Source organism: Acanthaster planci, linkage group LG20 (genome assembly GCF_054643075.1).
Source record: "Acanthaster planci isolate LZ-2023a linkage group LG20, COTS_SCS, whole genome shotgun sequence".
Taxonomy (NCBI): Eukaryota; Metazoa; Echinodermata; class Asteroidea; order Valvatida; family Acanthasteridae; genus Acanthaster; species Acanthaster planci.
In genome coordinates, this window is record NC_141796.1 from 1 (window position 1) to 20,128 (window position 20,128).

The 20,128-nt window shown below is 38.4% G+C and overlaps 1 protein-coding gene and 1 pseudogene across 3 annotated transcripts; one reads left to right on the top strand and one right to left on the bottom strand.

The window, feature by feature from the left end:
• The first annotated feature begins 1,546 nt into the window (after window positions 1-1,546).
• On the top strand, window positions 1,547-11,591 carry LOC110975424 (TNF receptor-associated factor 6-like). 2 transcript variants are annotated; one of them, XM_022227915.2, is made up of 7 exons: window positions 1,547-1,979; window positions 2,682-3,009; window positions 4,246-4,291; window positions 5,691-5,789; window positions 7,024-7,185; window positions 7,828-7,977; window positions 8,122-11,591. In XM_022227915.2, the coding sequence occupies exons 2-7, from the start codon at window positions 2,747-2,749 to the stop codon at window positions 9,361-9,363; spliced, it is 1,962 nt and encodes a 653-aa protein (XP_022083607.2). In that variant the 5' UTR covers window positions 1,547-1,979; window positions 2,682-2,746; the 3' UTR covers window positions 9,364-11,591. The 2 variants fall into 2 exon arrangements, with proteins under 2 accessions (XP_022083607.2, XP_022083608.2); XM_022227916.2 differs by lacking the exons at window positions 1,547-1,979; window positions 2,682-3,009 and adding an exon at window positions 3,016-4,059.
• A 2,289-nt stretch (window positions 11,592-13,880) lies between these two features.
• LOC147795791 (protein lin-7 homolog C-like) lies at window positions 13,881-19,964 on the bottom strand (annotated as a pseudogene). Its single transcript, XR_015423561.1, has 5 exons — window positions 19,840-19,964; window positions 15,632-15,673; window positions 14,611-14,762; window positions 14,265-14,478; window positions 13,881-14,051 (listed from the first exon to the last, which is right to left on the bottom strand). The product of XR_015423561.1 is annotated as a protein lin-7 homolog C-like (transcript).
• Between the last annotated feature and the right edge of the window lie 164 nt (window positions 19,965-20,128).

Sequence of the window (20,128 nt, forward strand, 5' to 3'; positions counted from 1 at the left end):
TTTAAAAATACCATTGTTGTTCCGTGAAACCGATTATACGTACGAGATGACCCGTTGAATGTGAACGACGCCCTCTTTGAGTGCAGCGTGCGCCCCGGCCAGTTTTTATGGCGCGAAAGTGAACGCATTGTTCACATAGCGAGTCACAAAAGTTGAATACATTAATTCAACTCGAGCAGAGTTTTGCTGCAAATCTTTCGTGACGTCCAATTCGCCTCACTTTCACAGTCGCCCGTAGCCTGAACGGCCTTCTGTCGGAACTGGGCAAAATCCTATCTGGGTCCGTCATGTGCCGTCTATCTGACCTCTTTGGTCAAGATAATAAAAATCTTTTTTAGAAGGATGAAAACACCAGTAGAGTGAGGATATACAGTCGAACCTCATTAATAAGAGGTCGCTTGGACTTGGATAATCACCTTATTATAACAAGAACCTTATATTATGAGGAATAAAACAATCAAAAACAAAGGATTGGGACCCCAAATTCCTTGTTATAAGCAGAATCTTAACAGTGCTCTTCTTAACGAAGTTCGACTGTAAGTATCTGAGCGCACTTTTCAGTCAAATTCCAAAAGAGGGGGAGGCAGCTGTAATATTGTGCAGGACCCTCATTTAAAGCATCATCGCTTTTCCTTTTTTCCATTTCAAGGCTTGTTCCACAACTGGACCAGCTAGAGCTGTCTATAAATAGAGTTGCGACAGCTTTGGGGGAAAAAATGGCTGTTCATTAATTGTACATTGTATAATTGTATTGTATACCATTGTCCACACATACTGGTGCATACACCTGCCAGTTGAGTTTCAACATTGGTCACACCTCATGTCGCAACTTTCTCTGTACACTGCTCTGATCGGGGCATACACATACACTTTGACTGCCCTTATATCTGCATGCATTTTATTTCAATTGTACATGCATGTGTGGAAAGATATCTTGCCTCCTTTCTTTTTCCTCCCATTGGTCTTTATCGGTTATTTCAAATTACTTTTGAGAGCAGTAACGTATCCAGCTTTTGGTCGGGGGGGGGCGGACTCAAAAGCGAATGCGGCTTCGGGCTTATTTTACATACCGTTGGGGGAGACAAATCATCAAAAGCCTTACTCACTGTCCCGAAATCCTAGCTTCTATTTCATGGCGTTGTCTTCTTAGGGTTTTGGTGCTAGTATAAACGAAAATAAAAGTGAAAAAAAATCCGTCGGGTTTTCCCCCTACCCCACGCAGCAGCTTTTAAGACAGAAAGGTTCCCTTGTCGGCTTCATGTATATGAAACACTAGTTTCACACACAAACAAAAATGGCTCACGTGTATGGTTGGCGCCTCTTCCGCCTCCCCCATTCGTATACCTACAAGCATGTGCTGACAAGCATGTGCTTTTAGTTAATTTAGTTTTATTTACAATACATGAGTGGTGGGAAATGGCAGTCTGAGCTGCTAGTCTCGATCAGCTTTACTGAAATTAAGAGTACGAGTTATTTCCGACCATCCACATGTCCGTAGTTATATCGTAGAGCTCTATGGTTACATCACGTGTGAGATCGCGCCCTCATTTGCCGGGGGTTTCCCTTCGAACCTGTACACGTGGGGGGTTTCCCCGGCTTAGACATTGCAGTTGGCATTTTACGTCGACAGTTTTGTGCTGTTTCTAAATGCACGATAAGTTGTCATATCAGTGACTGGTAATACTGTAGGCCGCGATGAAGTGGAATTTGACATTTTAGCTGTGGGTGATCATTCAGGAAAAGGTTCTAAAGTTTGCTGCTGTCGTGCTGTGGGTGAGAACACAGAATGACCTTGTGGCGATCATTATCATTCGACTAGATGACCCGGATATACATGTAGGCCGACATGCAGTAGAGTTAATCGAACGTTGGCCTACGTGTGTACTGATTTGTATTAGGAAATGGCAGTTATTATTTTGTTGCTCTGAATATCTGTTGTAAGGATGGCGAGGGAACACTTCGAGATGGACATAACCGAGGTAGGCTATGTTGAGTGGTTACTTTATGGGAAATTATAGGATGATTGGGCAGGATCATGCCATGCATATGGTCAATGATTGGTACATTGTACTTGTAATTACATGTACATTTGACTATTAATTGACAAACATGAATATGACCAGTGTGCAGATACCAGTTTTATTTGTACATAAAGCAAGGTTTAATGATTTAATTACAACCTGACAGCTGTGGATTATCCTTGCATATATTCCGCAATGTTATTTCACAGGCAGTGACAGGTTCATTTGTGCTCTGTGCATGCTGTGACTGCCAGTGTATGAATCATCAAAGTGACTCATTTGAAATGCATGCATGTTTGCACTGGTATCTATTCCACTTTTATATTTACAGTTTTGACTAAGCATAGGCAAAGGAAAGATGGTCTACTTGGATAGCTGCTTCTGCTGGGCGCTTGGCCCCCATTTAAAAACTTAGCATAATGCTCTGCCCCAACATCATGTTGTTTCAGTGTACATGTGTACATGTATATGCTCTACATTCTAGCCCCTTTGACTGGATGGCAGCTACCCATCTGGGTATACTAGACAAAGGTTGTGTTGCTCTGACTTCATAATCATACATTAGATTTGTTGAAGCAATGTTCACACGCATACAGTAACTTCACATGTACAGGTATTTCTTTGAATATATACATGTACATGTACATGTATTTTCCACAGGCACTGGGCATCACATTGCTTCAATATTAGTCACCTTGACCCTCTGAAGAGGAAGAAACTGAACAATGGAAGAAAAAAGTGAGAAAGAACTGGCCCTAGAAGAGGACCTACCTCGTCCCCCACCAGGTGCAACTGTACACCCCATACCAGGTCCAACACTGGATTCATATGTTAGCGTTAACGACAGCACAGAAGGTTATGACTTGAGGTTTGAACCTCAGTTGGAACAGAAGTATGAGTGTCCTATTTGCCTCATGTGTTTGCGTGAACCAGTACAAACAGAATGTGGTCATCGGTTTTGTCGTGCATGCATTATGCGATCATTAAGGTAAGTACATATCAACAAAATATATGAACTTCAAGGATTCAGTGAAAACATTGGTGACCAAACTGTTCAAAAAAGCGACATCTCCAATGAAACTTATCAATGTGCATATGTTTGTAGTTTTTTTTGCTGTGAATAAACATGTACACTATACATGTATATCTTACATGTAGTTCTGTCCGTACTCAGATTTTTCATAAATGTGTTACAGTCTCAACTCTCGACCATTGCAGTCAAGTCTTTTTCAGGAAAATGACCCCATTGACATTGCTGAAATGAATCAAATAAAGTGGATGTTAGCCAATAAAGGAAATAAAAAATCACATGTTCATTCATAAAAATCCACTTTCCTTTTTGCCAAGAATGATTCCTAATTGTGTAATAATCTGTTTCACTTTCATTCTGTTTGACGTAGTTTGCCTTCAGTTTTTAATGCAAAATAATTTCCAAGAAAGCTACAAATTGATTTTGGACTGACTTATTACATTTAAATAAACAATCAAATTTATGCATTTGCTTTCTTTATTGAAACACCTGTTTGTGTGTTGTTCTCAACCTCCTCACCATCATTTCGGTATTATTTATGAATTATTTAACTCTTTGCTTTGTAGGTATGCAATTTGAGCCTCAGTAAAAGTTTCAATGAACCAGTGCAAAATTGCACCCAATGCTTTCCTTACAGATCAACACCTTACAAAAGCCTCAAAGTAAGAAGACTTAGTTTTTTTTTGACAAGGTTGAACCCTAGTAGTGAGTCATTTCCTCTGAAGACATAAAGCAGGGATGAAATCAGCCTGAACCCTTTCCCTCCTCTATCATTCCTGCAATTGTGATTGGTTAACAGCAGACACCCAACTATCTGGTTTCCTGAATGGCTTCCACTTTCCCACAAAAATCAACGATGTTTCTAGGCTATGCTTCGTACAGGTACTTCTAGGAGTACTTCAGAAAGTTTGTTCTCTATCAGTTGCTGAAAGCACACAATTTCTGACATTAAAAACAAAAGATATTGTTGCAACCTGCAGTATGTTGGTAGCGTTCAGGTTTTAGAAGGTAAGTGAGAAGTTCCTCAAGTGCCTGTTGTCAAGTTCTTACATGCATGGGCATGTTTATACTTTTGTACATTGTAACTGTACACAAATTCTTACCCTTCATTTTTCTTTTTATTCCTTGGGATACTGAAGAAATTAATTTGTGAGTTCATCATTTCAACAGTTAATGATATGTATTCTGTTGCAGGGATGCAGGGAACCGGTGTCCTGTAGACCAATTACCATTGCAAAAGGTGAGAATACATATTTTCATGATTGAATATTCATAATGCCATCATGTTAACTAATGAGTTCTTATCTCATGCACATTGATAAACTGGCGCATAAGGTTTGCCCGTAGGATGTACCATGTGAAATATGTTCAGTGGACAAAATTGGAGATGTTTTCAGTGTTGAGTGCCAGCAGAGACAAGTATGGATTCTGCAAAATACATAAATTTATCAGATCAACTTCTCCGTGCAAATACGACTCGGATTATGCAATTTTGGTAAACGACAATCTTTCATAAAGAAGAGTCATATAATTATGTTGATGTTTCAAACATGCATAGGCCTACATGTACATGTACATGAACTTGTAGATGTCTGAGGTGCTGCAGAGGTATGCACCTCTTGCAAATTTGCATCCTGACCGAGGACAAAGGGAAAACTAGGGACTTTCTAAGAGATCAAGAGGATCTCACCAAGAGTGATGTACATGTATGTAGTATCCATGTGTAAGGATGTTGTTTTTATTAACATTTGAATGTACAGTGTACATGTATAATTTTACTCTGTATCACTGGAGAATGTTCATTACACCTGAGTCCTATTGTTTGGAAGATTTTGCAACCTGGTATTTTGTCTTACATGGTTGCACATATTGAATTAGACTTCTTCCTTTTTATGCGTTCATTGTAACGGGAAGGGTTTCTCCCTTTGGCCAGGGAATTCCCTTCTCTATTGTCAAACAGGCATTTATTGTTCCAAGTATTTGTATGTGTACAAGGTTTGTCTACGCTTCGCATAATGGCTGCCAGTATCCTGGTGCTGACCTTGCCATTTCTGATGGTCACTAGATTTTCAGGGACTGAAAAATTCGGAGGGAGGGAACCATTGGGAACAGAATCCCTTAGGGATTTTATGGTGCTTTTACTTTTTATGTGTAGAAACTTACTTTTACACTGGTCAAACAGGTATACTACCTCAGACAGTCTCCCTATTCAACAACATGCAACTTGAATATGTATTAATATTTGATAATGCCACTGCTTACACTGTACATTATGCGCTTGCACCTGGATACGAGACAGTTTACTCCATCCCTATTGGTCAAGAGTCTCTGTGCGATGCAGTTCATTGAAGCGGATTGTATTGGACAACTTTCAAAAGGAATACACCATAAAATGGACAGCGGTGTTTAGGGAAATGAAAGTAAAGTTTTAGAACAAAAGAAAGTAAAGGTTGCCAAACATTTGCACATTAGTATATCTACAGGTGCATGACCACCAAAATAGTATTCATTGTTTTATTATAAATCTATAGCAGATTATATTTTCTTGGAAGTTTGGCAAATCATTTCAAGGAACATTACACAAGTAGATAAAAGTGTATGCTCATTGAACACTTCTTTTCATAATTGTTGCTTTTTAGATGTTTCCTGACCTTTGTGTAAGGAGGGAAATCATGGATTTGATGGCCCACTGTCCTCATCCAGACTGTGAAGAGATTATAGAACTCCGAAATATGGAGGTGAGATTGCCCCACCCTACATGAATAAACACACACCGAAGTCAATAAATCACTGAACAAACAGCCGTAAATAAATAAATGGACTAAAGCTTGTAGATACCGGTACTAGTAGGTGAAGCATACACTGCTGAGGAACATAACATATTGCTAACTGATAAGTGAAGCAGATGATATAACTCCATGATTATTCAGATGAAAATCACAAAATGGGAGAGAAATTGAAAGACAACATGACGCATAAAGTACAAATACCACATTTCTTACAGAAAGTAGAAGTGTTGAAAAGCCAGCCACAGTGATATATCAGTATCATGGTTTATTGGGGGAAATTCCCATTTGTCAGATGAGGTTAATGAAGCAACCAGAAGACACAATTGGGCAACAAACCAATGAGTTTATGATTTTGAATCTGTGGTGATAGGGGCTGTTCATAAAGTACACATGCACGAAGTGGGGGTCTGAAAAAATAGAATTTTTTGCGTACGTACATTATGGATGGCCCCTAACACAAATTGCTTTACCTCATCAATATTCATCAGGCAGCTGTGGCATTTCATCAGTCAGTTCCAGGAAGTCAACCATGTGATAAGTTTTACTATTTTTTCACATGCAGAACCAGAAAAGAACTATCACACACTTGGATCTCAGCCTTTGAGTTGTCCCAGGACAGCACAGAAAGTTAACTTTCTATTCTAATTGTTTCCTTAACATTGAATTGAAATTGTTTCAGTTTATCTAAATACTGCATAATCACAAACATTGTAAATTGAACCAATGAAATACTGCAGCTGCCAGATGAATATTTATGAGGTATAGTAATAAACAATAGCAGACATTTTTACCAAACGGCTGCCCAGTTCATTTAGAGAGGCATTCTTGTGAATTCAGTCATTTTCCTAGCAAAACAGTTTTCCTTGAAAAGTAAAATTAAATTTCTTACAGCCTCAAAATAGATGTCCACCTGTCATATAAAAGAGGCATTTTTAAAAGATTTTTCACTAAATTTGAAAAAGTTTCCATCAGATATTAAACTCCTTCACCTGTAGTAAAATTGCTGTTTTTACATTTCATGCATTTGAAACAAATGCTGGCCTTCTAGGCCACTATTCTACATTTAGCAATTCACTGTACTTGTACATTTCACTGAAGCAGCACAGCAAGTGAAAGACATAACAAATCAATATTTCATTCCACTCCACTGTTAATTAAGTTTGCTTCCTTTATCCACATTTAGACTCATCAAGAGATGTGTCCCTATGGTCTTCAGCCTTGTCCAAATCACTGTGGTGAAATGTTACAGCGTCGACATATTGACAACCACATCAAGAAAGATTGTTCCAAGCGACCAGTCAACTGTGAATTCTGTGACACTCTTATACCTTTGGATCACAAGCAGGTACTTGTATCTGAAGCAATTTGATTTGTGTTGTACAAACAGTACATGCACAGATGTGGGTGTGTAATTACGCAGCTAGAGGACTGGTACCGCTAAAATGCTGCGGTGGACTATTTGAGTTATCGGGGGTAGACACACATCTACACTTTTCAGATGTATATTCCTAGTGTCATCCTAACTCTCTACCCAGTGAAATAAAGATACATGCATTATTTCTGTCTCAGGCAATTCAATGTAATGAATTTACCAACAGCTCAGCATTTCTCTCAAAATGAACATCTGTGATTCATTAAGTAAGTATACAGTCGAACCTTGTCAATAAGGACTAGGTCCTTTGGACGTGGCAAATAACCTTGTTATAATAGGAACTTGTGTTACCAGGAATAAAGGACTGAGACCTAAATACTTCCTTGTTATAAGCAGAATCTTTTATAACAATGCTCTTATTAACGAGTTCGACTGTATTATTATGATGTGATCATGCTTTCAATGCCTGTGATATAACTCTCAAGAGCAGATAAGCTGGCAGGAGGATCAATTCTTTCCAAACCTGCCTGGGTAAACCATTGCATTGTTCTTCTGGACGCCTTTTTCCTTTAATTCTTAAAACCAACTGACCATATTTGTTACTTGATGTCCCAGGTACATCTAGATACATGTCCAAAGGTGACTATTAGCTGTGAGTACTGCAGAGACGCTATGATACGAGAGAGACTTATGGTACATCTTAAGAATATCTGTCCAAAGATGGTGGTCTTGTGTCGGTTCCATGCGATTGGCTGCACTGAAAAGGTAGGTGGAAACCAACCACGTCTGTTTGTAGTCTGTGAACTTTACCCCATTCTATTCTCATTTTAAAGCAGTACTTACCTGCTTGTTTTCACCAGTGAGTATGTTGCTTTCAAATCTGTTCTTGCTACATGTATGTGATTACAGATGGAGCGTGAATTGATGGCAAATCATCTGTCATCATCAATGGAGAAACATATGGAGTTAATGGCCTTCAGATTAGAAGGGATGCAAGATAGACGTAAGCATTCCTCATCACCCCAAGAGCATGAGGTACCAGACCTATCTATGTTTGAACAGCATGAATATTCAGTTTATCCACCAAATACAAGTCCAAAAGTCAACCAACGCATTGCACATTCAGGCACCAGTGGTGTGGGTACCAGTTCATCCTCAGACACATCAGTCTTTAGCCCGTTGCCTCTTCCCACAACATCCGAAGTAAGCTATGCACCAACATTCAAGGCTGGGGCTACAGATATTGAGAAGCATGCAGCCAAGACATTGGATCAAGACAAGATTCCACAACCTCATCTCAAGACGTCTACGAGCGTTCCCCATCAAAGTGAAAAACCTCATGTTGTTCACAGATTCCCCTCAGCTGAACCCAGATACCCTTGTGCTGAATCCAGAAATACTTCTGTCAATTCAAGAATCCTAGCTGCAGATCACCGTTATTCAACTGGAGACCTTAACGTACAATTTCGCCGATTTCCTTCAGTGGAATCTGATTATCAAGAATTTGATGCTGGAAGAACCATACAGAAATTATCTGGGGAAGTGCAAGCTTTGAAGGATAAAATGAAGGTGCAGGAACAGCGAGCAGCACTGCAGAAGCAAGAAATGATTGAACTTCATCTAAGTTCCGAGCGTAAAATAAAGGAAGTAACAGATTCACTAGTCAAGTTAGAGTCTAGACTTTGTGGTGGTGAATTCTATTGGAGACTTGAAGGATACTCTGGACTTTTGCAAGACGCTTCTAAGGGTGAGACTAGTGTGCGACATAGTCAGGGATTTTATACAGGTTTCTATGGCTATAAATTGTGTTTGCGAGTTAATTTTAACTCCCCAGATAGTGGGCATAGCCAACATATCTCTCTCTTTGTTCACTTCATGAAAGGTGAATTCGATGATATTCTTGACTGGCCTTTCACAGGCACCATCACTCTGTCAATTCTAGATCAGAATGATGACACGTCAAAGCGAAAGCCAATCAGTGAAACTCTTGTGGCCAAACCAGAACTAGCGGCATTCCTTCGGCCTCGAACAAACCGTAACCATAAGGGATTTGGATACATGGAATTTGCACCCCTAGAAATGCTGGCAAGTGGAGCATACATTAAGAATGATAGTATCATAATTAAGGTTAGAGTTCATAAACAGACATAAATTGGGAAAATTAATTTCATTAACAGCAAATACATAATGTGTCCCATTGTACATTGAATCATGGTGCGCATGTAAACTAAGAGTTAAAACTGACATTTAGGATGGAAGTACCGGTAGAATTCTGAAGCCATTTATTTTTGTTTGTGTAATTTCAGTTGATTGAAGTTATTATATGATTTTCCAAAGTTTGTGTGGTACTATTTGTTTCTCTTTAAATTTCCATAAAAGTTGTAAGTTTAAGAACTTCAGTAATTATTTTTGACTTTATTACAGCTTGCAAGAAGGAACAATGTGGCTTTGTCAAAGGGAAAATATTTCAAATGTTTGTGTGCATGTAGTACTGAAAACATATAATCTTGGAATAAATTGTGCATATTCCAAAATGTGATGGCAGGTGACAACTAGGACCTACTTTTAGCTCTGGTGATCATCTTGAGCTGGATTGCAATACTCTAGCTACACCCTTCATGCATGTAAATTGTAATCTCTCTTAACATACATGTACATCTCCACAGTGTAAGTACATGAAGCAATTACGCAACACTGCGTTTTCTCATATTCACTACATGTAATGTAACTTGCCATGTAGAAGACATTTAAGCAGCCTACAGTAGTTTGTTATACATGTATACAATTCCATGATTGCATTTCCACACATGTCTATTTGCCTATGTACAGGCAAGGGAATTCCCCTTCTGTGTCCCATGCAGTTTGTTCTACTGTAGAAAAAAAAATTTGGTTTATCGTGAACAGTGCCAACCTTTTTTTTTTCAATACATCTAACAAGTCTGCAATATTGCAAACCAAATTTATTTTCATAGATTCAGCTTTACCATGACAATGCCCTTTTTTTGGCAGTTTTCTCATTTTCTACAAGCTCTCTAAAGTTCTCCCAACTGCATGGAAAATATTTTTAACTTTCTTTGAAATGCCACTGAGGCAAAACCAAGTTTCCAACATGTGACTTGACCTATGCTGTTTCCCAGCAGTGAGCCTGCACTAGCACTGATATGTAGTAGTTGATTGATTGTCAACTCCTCAAGTTTGTGGCTTCGATGCTGGATGTACTGTTCAGCAGTAAACAGCCAGACTTGCATACATGTACATGACCATAGTTAACATTTCTACAAATATTGTGTTGCACTGATGGAACAGAATTTAGGAAAAATTTAAACTTTTTGATTGCTTTACAATATTTTCAGAGTGCACTGGCCTGAAATTTTAGCACATCCCATCCAGTACACAGGGGAGTTTGGAGTGAGAAGTTAGTACAGTGTTTATATACGTACATGTGACCCACGATACTTGTAGAGTGTACATGTATTGTATGAATTATAATAAGGACATGCATGCCAATACCGGTCTGATAAAAACTTCATCAAATTTCCGTAGTCCTGTTTCATGTCTGCAGACCAAAGCTTGAAGCAGAGAGGTCTTACATGCATGTGCAAGGTTCCATGGTCTACATGCATGTGCAGCAAACTTCACATACTCTGTTAATAGCACTCATGATCTGAGCTTGTTTGCAATAGTATCATGGAGCTCTGTGCTAGTCAGCTATCGGCTCTGAGTTATACAATTGACCACGTGGCATCTATTAGTTGGCTTGAAAAAACAATTAGCTTGTTTGTACTTAACTAACATTTAAGATAAAATATCATGCCATCAATTTGAGATCAAGCGTGTCTTTTTTTTTAGTTCCTTTTTCACTAAAGTAGCCCTGGGTGACATTTAATAAGGTGTTTAAAAATTATGCAAATTTTAACATAGGTCAATTTTTTGTTTAAGTTCCACCTGTAAATATTGGTGAATTTCTACAATGTTTTGCTGTATAGCAAGGGTAAATGTATTTACCCAAAGGGGGAGGAGGCACTCATCCACAATAGGGGGCGGGACAAATAGCTATTGAGTGTTGAAATATTACATAAATGATTAAAAGAACTGGTCACCTGACCAAGATGACTCATTCTGACTTGCTGAACTACACTGTAGGTACAAGATTGAATTAATAGGATTAAGTTATCCTCAGCAATTATCACATTTTACTCACAGAGAATTACACAAATCATCAGTGACTGTGTATAATTACATGTAAACTATGCTTGCCTATGTAACAATGCGTCAGGCATGGCTATAAAATACTTCAAGCAAAGTGTGTAAAATGCAAGTTGCATACAGCCAGGAGGTACAGTGTACCAAGTTAATAAAAGTCATTTCAATTGAAAAAATGTGTGTGTTGTAAGACTTCGAATGTGCATGCATAGTCATCGTGTGTGTATTTCGAAATATGGTGCCTTGTGGAGACCCAAGAGAATTGGTTGAATAGGTCTTCACAAGGATTTCACAAAACTGGTATTTGGAAATCGCTCAAAAAGGAGAATTTTTTAATGCATAAGAATTTGTCACAAATTGAAATGTTTCCTTTAAGGGACATTTTGTCGAAATTTCAGCCCAGGAAAGTGATTCATGTTGAAATGGGAGCATTTTGAAAACATTGTTTCACACATGACCGTATTAGTACTGGAGAATAAAGCCATGTCTCCACAAGGATACAAAGTTTGGAAAGTGTGATTTAATCTTGCTGCTACAGTGGACATGTTTCTCCAGCAAATGATCCAAAAGAGTTGAATTAAAAAGTGTGAAATAATAGCTAATTACGCGTAGTACACAACCACAAAGTACTCATTTCTGATCACCCTTATTTGGTCATAGAGTTTATTAATTAATACATGTCTTGTACAATGGTTAACACTACACAAACACAGATCAATTAGTTAAAAACACAAACTTAAGAACACCAAAATGCAGAGCAACTGGACAACTTTCATTCCATTTACACGTATCACTACAATAAGAGTTTCCATTGGAAAAAAAAGTTCCTGCACTTTTACAGCATAAGACTCTTGAGTTATTTGGGTGCCTCAGATACGTCTTACTGAGTAAAGTAGTTACTTTCATGCTGATCCTTTCTTAGGGGTGTGTAAAAAAGTACTTTCTTGCCAATTCACCCAAATTAATGTTTGCCAATTGTTGCAATACAAATAAATAAAGCAAGCATCAGGTCACTAACTTGCAAATACAGAACATATGGTACACGTCGTAATTTGACAAATCCCACTGGTATGAACTATACAAAACCATGCCTACAACTTGTTAATCAAATTAACTAATTAATTAACAGTTATACTCCAACAAGGGAGAAGCCAAGACACTGATTTTTGTACTTGTTTTTTTTTTTCTCTCTGAACTTTCAAAATGTAAAGCAGAGACGTTCTTTACAGTAATGTCGGAAGTATTTCGTTGAAAAATTATTTTAACAATTTCCTCCATTTGAAAATGACAAAATGAAAGTGTTGTCTCATGGTGGAGTTGCCATCTTGTGTGTGGAAAAACAAACAATTTTGTTTTGCCCAGTATTCAAGTTTATCTAATTACATGTAAAACCAGACAAGGCAGTCAGATCTCATTGACCTACATAACTTTACTATCTACAACGACATACATCCTGAATACCGTCAGTAACTGCGCTGAATTTAAGGGGAACGGGCTCAATTGTCACCACTGTCATTGTCTATTATGTGGTTAAGTCTGAAAAAACAGTTTCACAAAGACACAACAGACAGATATCCATACAGAAATGAAAAACCTGACAATTGAACTATGAGCAGCCTCCACAATTACTTAGGAAATAACACTTTTATAATATGTGTGTAAAGACTGTGACAGCATACCAAGTAGCTTTCCTGATGCAGTTGAGCCTCGTCAATAAGAGCACTGCGAATGCAACATTTCTGCTTTAGAACAAGGGACAAATTGAGGGTCCCCATCGTTTGTTCTTCATTGTTTTCATTCCTACTATTCCAAGGTTCCTAATTACACACAAGGTAATCTGTAAAGTCTCATTAACGAGGTTCAACTGTTTACACATACCAAGCAGGTTTGGAGTCCTTCCATGCACTCTGCCTAATTCTTTATATTCAGGTTTTGCAATAAAAGACAAAGCAAAAATCAAGACCTGTTCAACTTCCACGATACCTTCTGTGACTGGTATGTGGAATGAAAGAATAAATGCAGATTAAAATGGCATACATGACAACCAAGAATTCTTACACATGGGAGTCTAAATGGCTTGTAGATTAAGGAGACTATGACTAATCTGGATGCAACTCTCTAAATACTGGAGAAGGAAGAGAAAAAAAAGATAATGTGTAGCCAGACATTTTCATAAATCAGCAGTTCCTAAAATTTGTTACGAAAATCACCAAGCAGGAAGTAATTTTGAGTTTGGTTGCTAACAGAAGTACTAAGCCACATTATGTATCTTCATTCACTTAAAGCTTATAATTCCAGTGTATATTGTTCATCTGATGTGGTGCCAGTAACAACCTTTTTGAATACCAAAACAGGCATTCGTAAAGATGAATGAAATATACAATATAAAGTGCCCAAAGTCTTTAAAGGACTTCCAACATCTCTCATGATCAACAATAGAATTTTTCCTCTCAATTACTCACTTTTCAAACGAACCTCATCTGGTTAGCATTGTGCCTACGTGCTGCCCTCTGTCTGTCAAATCTGGCTTCCATTTCTTCCAGCACCTTGGGTGTGTATCTAACAACCAATTTCACTCGATCCTTGGCTGATTTTAGCAGCTCGACTGCCTTCTCATGTTGTTCTCCTTCTACAGACTAAAGCAAACCAAAAAAAATGTCATGACTTAAATCAAGGCTTCCAATAACCTAATGCTCAACTTGCATGGAATACTGTACAACACGCTTCCAATCTTCCAAGTTTGCAATATAATATATATCAATTGAACTTTTAAGTACTTTTCAAAGTCATGCTTGTTTAAAAATTTTACCCAGAACACAAATTTATCTTTCACTTATGAAAAATCTTACAATTCCATTCACAGAAAGAAGTTGGTCCCCTCTCTTAAGTCCTCTATGTCGGTCAGCCACACCCCCAGGGGATGATACGTGAGATGTAGATGGTGAATTCTGTTCTCTACCTCCCATTACATTAAAGCCTAATCCTTCATCAGTCTTAGGGAGTTCAACGACACGAGGATGGGGCTCGTGGCCCTTCACTTGCTGCAAATGCAGCAACTGTAGCCTAAGAAGGGACATATCAAAGAAAGAAAATTTAGTCATAAATGACAACTACATTTGATTTCAAGTGGATTCTACAAACTTCCAGAATAAATGTCAAACCTAAAACCAACTGTAATCTACTACATGTACTTACTTTAGCTGTTGCATTAGCTCTGATCTCTGGATCACCTTGGATATCTACTGTCTCATACACATGTTCATACACCTCTCTGACTGCTGTGAAGAATTCACTTTCAAGGACCTTTTGTAAGGCAATTAACTTCTGAGGGGGGATATCTCGGTTATCTGTAATAACATAACCATTAAAAATTTAGTGGGTTGGAACCCAAGTTTCTGATGCAAAAAATCCAGAACTGCTTGTACATGTACATTTAACATAAACAAAATTTAACAGGCTGGAATTCTACAGTGTCCATCAACTATGATTCTCTGTGTAAATCTGACATGTGCGTGTAGATCAAAGTGTACACACCCCTCCATAATCACCAATTAGGAACAATCCTACTCAGGACATTAATAATCTTTCAAACCTTACCAGAGATCCAACCACTAGGACTGGATGTATCATAACCACAGAGGATATAGAGTTATGAGATTACAATGCTAAGCGTAAAAGCCATCTTCCTAAGAAGGTATTAAGGGTCACAGGGTGGGGCAACAGTACATTAGATCTATAGGATGCTCGAAATTACTTTCTTGGTGGCAGTGAACAATAAAAAGAGGGAACTTTACACACTGTCTGCATAGCATTTCATCTCAATCAAGCAAACCTATTTCATCACTGATTTCCCATAAACGCAAATTTGTTTAAAACAGTTTGATTGTATATTGTGCTCATTTTTATAACTTATCATGCTTCATTCTTATGATGCAGGGAGCTACCGACCCTTCACTGTGAACTGAGCTTGATTTCCCCTTCAGTCTTCTCAATATACTTGACTGAAATCAGATGAATATTGAATAAACAATTCCTTTCTCATCGCTGCACTTGAAAACCAAAAAAATACATTTACGTCTACAACAATTTGAATTGATTGTTACCACATTGAGATTTAATGCCAGCCACCGACTGAAAAAAGCAATGGAGGACATTCTTCAGAACAGACAAATTTCCTACAATAGGAAAAAACAAATCAATAACTGTATATACTTACTTTGTTGAAGATGTTGCAGTAATTCGATTGCCCTGGAGACATCTGCAAAACAGGAAGGAGGGCAAGTTGTCAGCATGGTGGTCATTCCAAATATCAGTGTTGTTTCTTACTGAAGATCCCTTTGTTCACAGCTTGACTTAAACACAATACAGGACAGAGGCCCTCAACCTCCTCTAGGCCTTGATGACTAGTGAGGATGACTGAAGACTCTCCTTGTACATGTATGTGTACAACTCACAGAGTCTGAACAACTCTTGCATTATAACAAAGACATGTGGATGCTGTCCATTTGATGAACCAATGGTTAGACAGTTTCCACATCTCTGTTGTGGCGATTAGAAGCAGATCAGTTAGTCCCTCCACTGACAACCAGGCACTGAATCAATGCCTCCTAAAACAGGTCAATTCAGTTCCTAACTCTTCTCTGGCTTGTTTCCTTGTATTCAGTAAAGGTGCTAAATTTGTCTTAGATATCCCCGGAGCTGATGGCTTTATCAACTGACAGTTTGACAGAAACCATCACATCGAGATCAGAATCTAGAGGATGGAAGTATCAGTGTTCGTTTATTTTGTACATTGATGAGCCACTCAGCTGTTTGATACATCATAAAGCAAAAATTGGTTGAATCCATGAGAATTCTAGAGCGAATTGACAAAGAGGAAATCCCTGATCATCAGACTTAAAGTCAAGTGGGTCGAACTTCAAACTACCATGGTCTGACTCTGACAGGCTCTACTTGGCTATCTTTTCAATATCCAACATACATGTACATTTTGCAAGTGCTGTACAGCATACGAGAATTTTACAATTGTACCATGCACTTGAGTGCATGGATTCAGAGTAATCCAGGAACTCCCAAGGGAACAATATACGAATGATGAACAGGAACAGATGGTTCCTGTCCATCATCAGACTCAGGAAGCAGTACTAGAGATAGCAAAATACAGTAATCCCAGTCCAAGCTTCAAATGGGATTAGGATGCCACACCATTAGGTCATGATAACCACCTGTCTGACTGCACACGGACATATATGTCAAACTCCATTTGTTAATGTCAACTGCAGCTAAGATTGTCTAAACATGTACTTCAATGGTTACATGTATGCTGCAGCGTAACTGGCATCATAACAACGGTTGAGAGAGCGCATACATGTAGTTCCTAATTAATATGGAAGCAAAATCTAAATGCCAACACAGTAGCTGCTACTCGCTTCTCGCTCAGTGCCCAAACAGCTGCTGGGAAGGGCTGAAGGCTTTGCACTGTGATTGGAGATTATCACTTCCTGTTAGCGAAACATTATTTAAATTTTTGGTTCGCCAATGGAAATGCTTTGGCATGGGCAAAGTGTTGGCTATATGAATAAAACATGGCCTTGGAACAATAAGTGTGGTAATTTATCTTCTCACTAAGAATCACAGATCATGTGTCTTTTGGCGTTATGTACATGTACATGTACAGTATTTAAAATCATTGGCTATTTTGATAAATTTCTAATGAATGAATAAAGTGTAGTTAAAATCTTTTCAGCAATGAGGAAGATAAAGAAAAATATGGAATCCATAACCTCTGTTTCTGTAATACATTGAGCGAGCTCACAGACCTGGCAAATATTTACCCACAATGCTCTGCACTGTGTTAGCGGTGACCCCGTGTGATGTACACCCCTACATTAACAGTGCATGCTATAGAAAAACAGCTTAAGGCTACTTTAACATTTTAATGGCAATACATGCAAACAGTGCAACAACAGTTACAATGTATGTAGCTTTCAACTAAAGAGCATTTCTAATGTGTCAGTGCATTATTTATATCATAATGACCTTGGAGAGGAAACTTTTATCAGTCTTGCCAGTGTGCACAGCAGTCTAGTTCATGATGAATCTAAAGAAAGCCATGTACATGTATGAAATACGCATCTGGCTTTTGTAAGTGCCTCCCACAGAAAAGTATAATCACCAAACCAAAATACTGTGAGTCTCTCTTGTTCTGGACATCAAACAGTTCAATAAAGTGGCATCAGTTTCATCTTTGATCCCTAGTTTGTTTAGTTATATCTTGGGCATCCTGACCCTTAGTCGTGGTACTGTGGAATCCCTACTTTAGTATGTTTAGTTGTATCTTGGGCGTCCTGTCCCTTAGTCATGGTAGTGTGGAGATGAAATCTGAAGATTTCACTAGGCAAGGTGTGTCCATTTAATTTTTGATACAAGCAATGATATACGGTCTCAATCAACCTAATTTTATATTAAATTACTAGAGCACTAACTTCTCATTCCCTGCATAGAAAACCTTTAAAGCCTCATGGACACAGACACAATGACTTCAAGCATGTATTTGTGAACATGATAAAATTGTTTGGAATGAAATTCAAATTATGTACTCTGAATGTAACATGCAATAACAGCAAATAAAAATAGTGAGCAGCCAATTTTCTGTCATTTAATTAAGTCTCTGCAGCACTTACACATGTAAGCAAAAAGGGATGTGTTTGTGTTGCTTACATTCATCCAACCTCAACACTCGTTTACTAATGATGCATTTAGTTTTTAAAGGTACTGCCTTTGTTGACACAACTTTTGGAATACAGACGCCAATGCAAATACCTGTACAAAAGCAGCATAAAATTTCAAGTTTTTCCATCCACGTAGGTCTGTACACAAACATGGATGCAGCCACAAAGTTTAAACTTTGTACGGCCAGTTTATATACAACAATTCTGTCTGTGACATTCCTGAGGACTCTACTATTGACCCTACGCGTCCATGTCCAAGTGTTCAAAAAGACAATCTGTAGGATTATCCCCAGTTTCTTAGTTGGACTACGCCTACAAAATATCTTTTAAAAATGTGACATTTAGCCTGACTTATGTAGTTTACTATGTAATTTAGTCCTGTTAAACTTCACTAGTTAGGCCCATATTCAAAATTCTGCAAAACTGGACTCTCATTAGGCCTAATATATGTAGGCTACAGAAGATTGGAGATATCATTTCAGAATGACAGAAGAGGCACAGATCACAACTCAGGGCTGTCCCTGGATTTGGAGAATTCCCTTTATTTGGGGACAACACCAGTCCCTGAAAAGAGAGGATGTCCCCTTAATAGGAGCTACATATGCAGTCACACGTATGAAACCAAACCACGGTTAACAACCATGCACAATGCATGACATCTAGATATTCAACCAACCATAAAAACTTCACGTGTGACATTAGGCTCCTATAACATCCAGGCTTTATTTTCCTTTAAAAAAAAACCTCCCTGCCCACAATTTCGACCCGGAATTCGAACCCACTCCCCATGCATCACAAACCATTATGCCGTAACCACTTGACAACCGCAATTCACAAAAATTGATGGTGTTTTCACTGTTGATATAACGATGAACGGCTGCAACGCAATTCTAATACACATTGGGCATGCGCAATACAAACACAACTACCGTGGTTTGGCTTCATACGTATGGTTGCATATATATCTCCTTAAAAGGAGACATTTTTCCCAAGTGGCCTTGGGTCAACAATAGCATTAGCATTTTTTTCTCCAACATTTTCCATTCATTTAATTAAGATATCTAAATTGTTTTTATGAACCTCGCCCTTTACTTTAGGCCTATGCCAAATTGCATACTCTTGCTCATAATCCTAGAACAGTAGGATTTTTAATGGCAGCCTAGGGTGCTTTTTTTCTGCTGAATCTAATTATGGCAATAAAAGAATTCCCAGGACAATGGTAGGATCTCCAAGCCCACTTGAAAAAAAATTGTACCCATCCATTCTCTGTTTGGGGGGACTGATTTTGTCCCAATTATGGGACTTCTCCACATTCAGGGACAGTCCCTGAGTTGTGGTCTGCACCTCTACTGAACCTGTGGAATGATAGGCCCTACTAATATCTTTAATGGAACATATCCAACCACTGCCTCAGGCCTGCCAGAAGTTGCCGCGTGCATTGAATATAAAGTGACCGTGGTCAGTCTGTGTCTGTGAGAGTGAATAGTGATTTGTTTGTAATGCAGCATTGAGACGTCGTGGACGTAGACATGAGAAACGCACTTGTGTCTAATAATGTTGAATAAATATTTTTCACGACAACAATATCACATAAAACTAGCCATGGTCTTGACTTGATACATCACTTAAACACAATACACTCAAAGAATGAGAGTCGATGGGAAAATGACAGAAAAATAGGCAATTCTTTTACCTCTTTCAAGCGTCAGCTCTGCAGTGGTCGCCATTTTGCTTGCAACTGACGTCATTTTAAAGGTCACAGTGCCAAGCGATTCCAATTCCTCTCAAGGGGTGTTTTATGGAAATACAATGTACTTGATGAAGGTTATAAAAGTCTGCACAACCCAGAGTTACAGGATGAGGATTTATGAGGTATGTACGTTGTGCTTAAGATCTGCATCGTTTCTTTTCTCAGACAACTTCAATGTTGTCTTCGATTTATTCTCCATTGCTTTAGATGGTGAAAAGTGGTATGTGCTTCC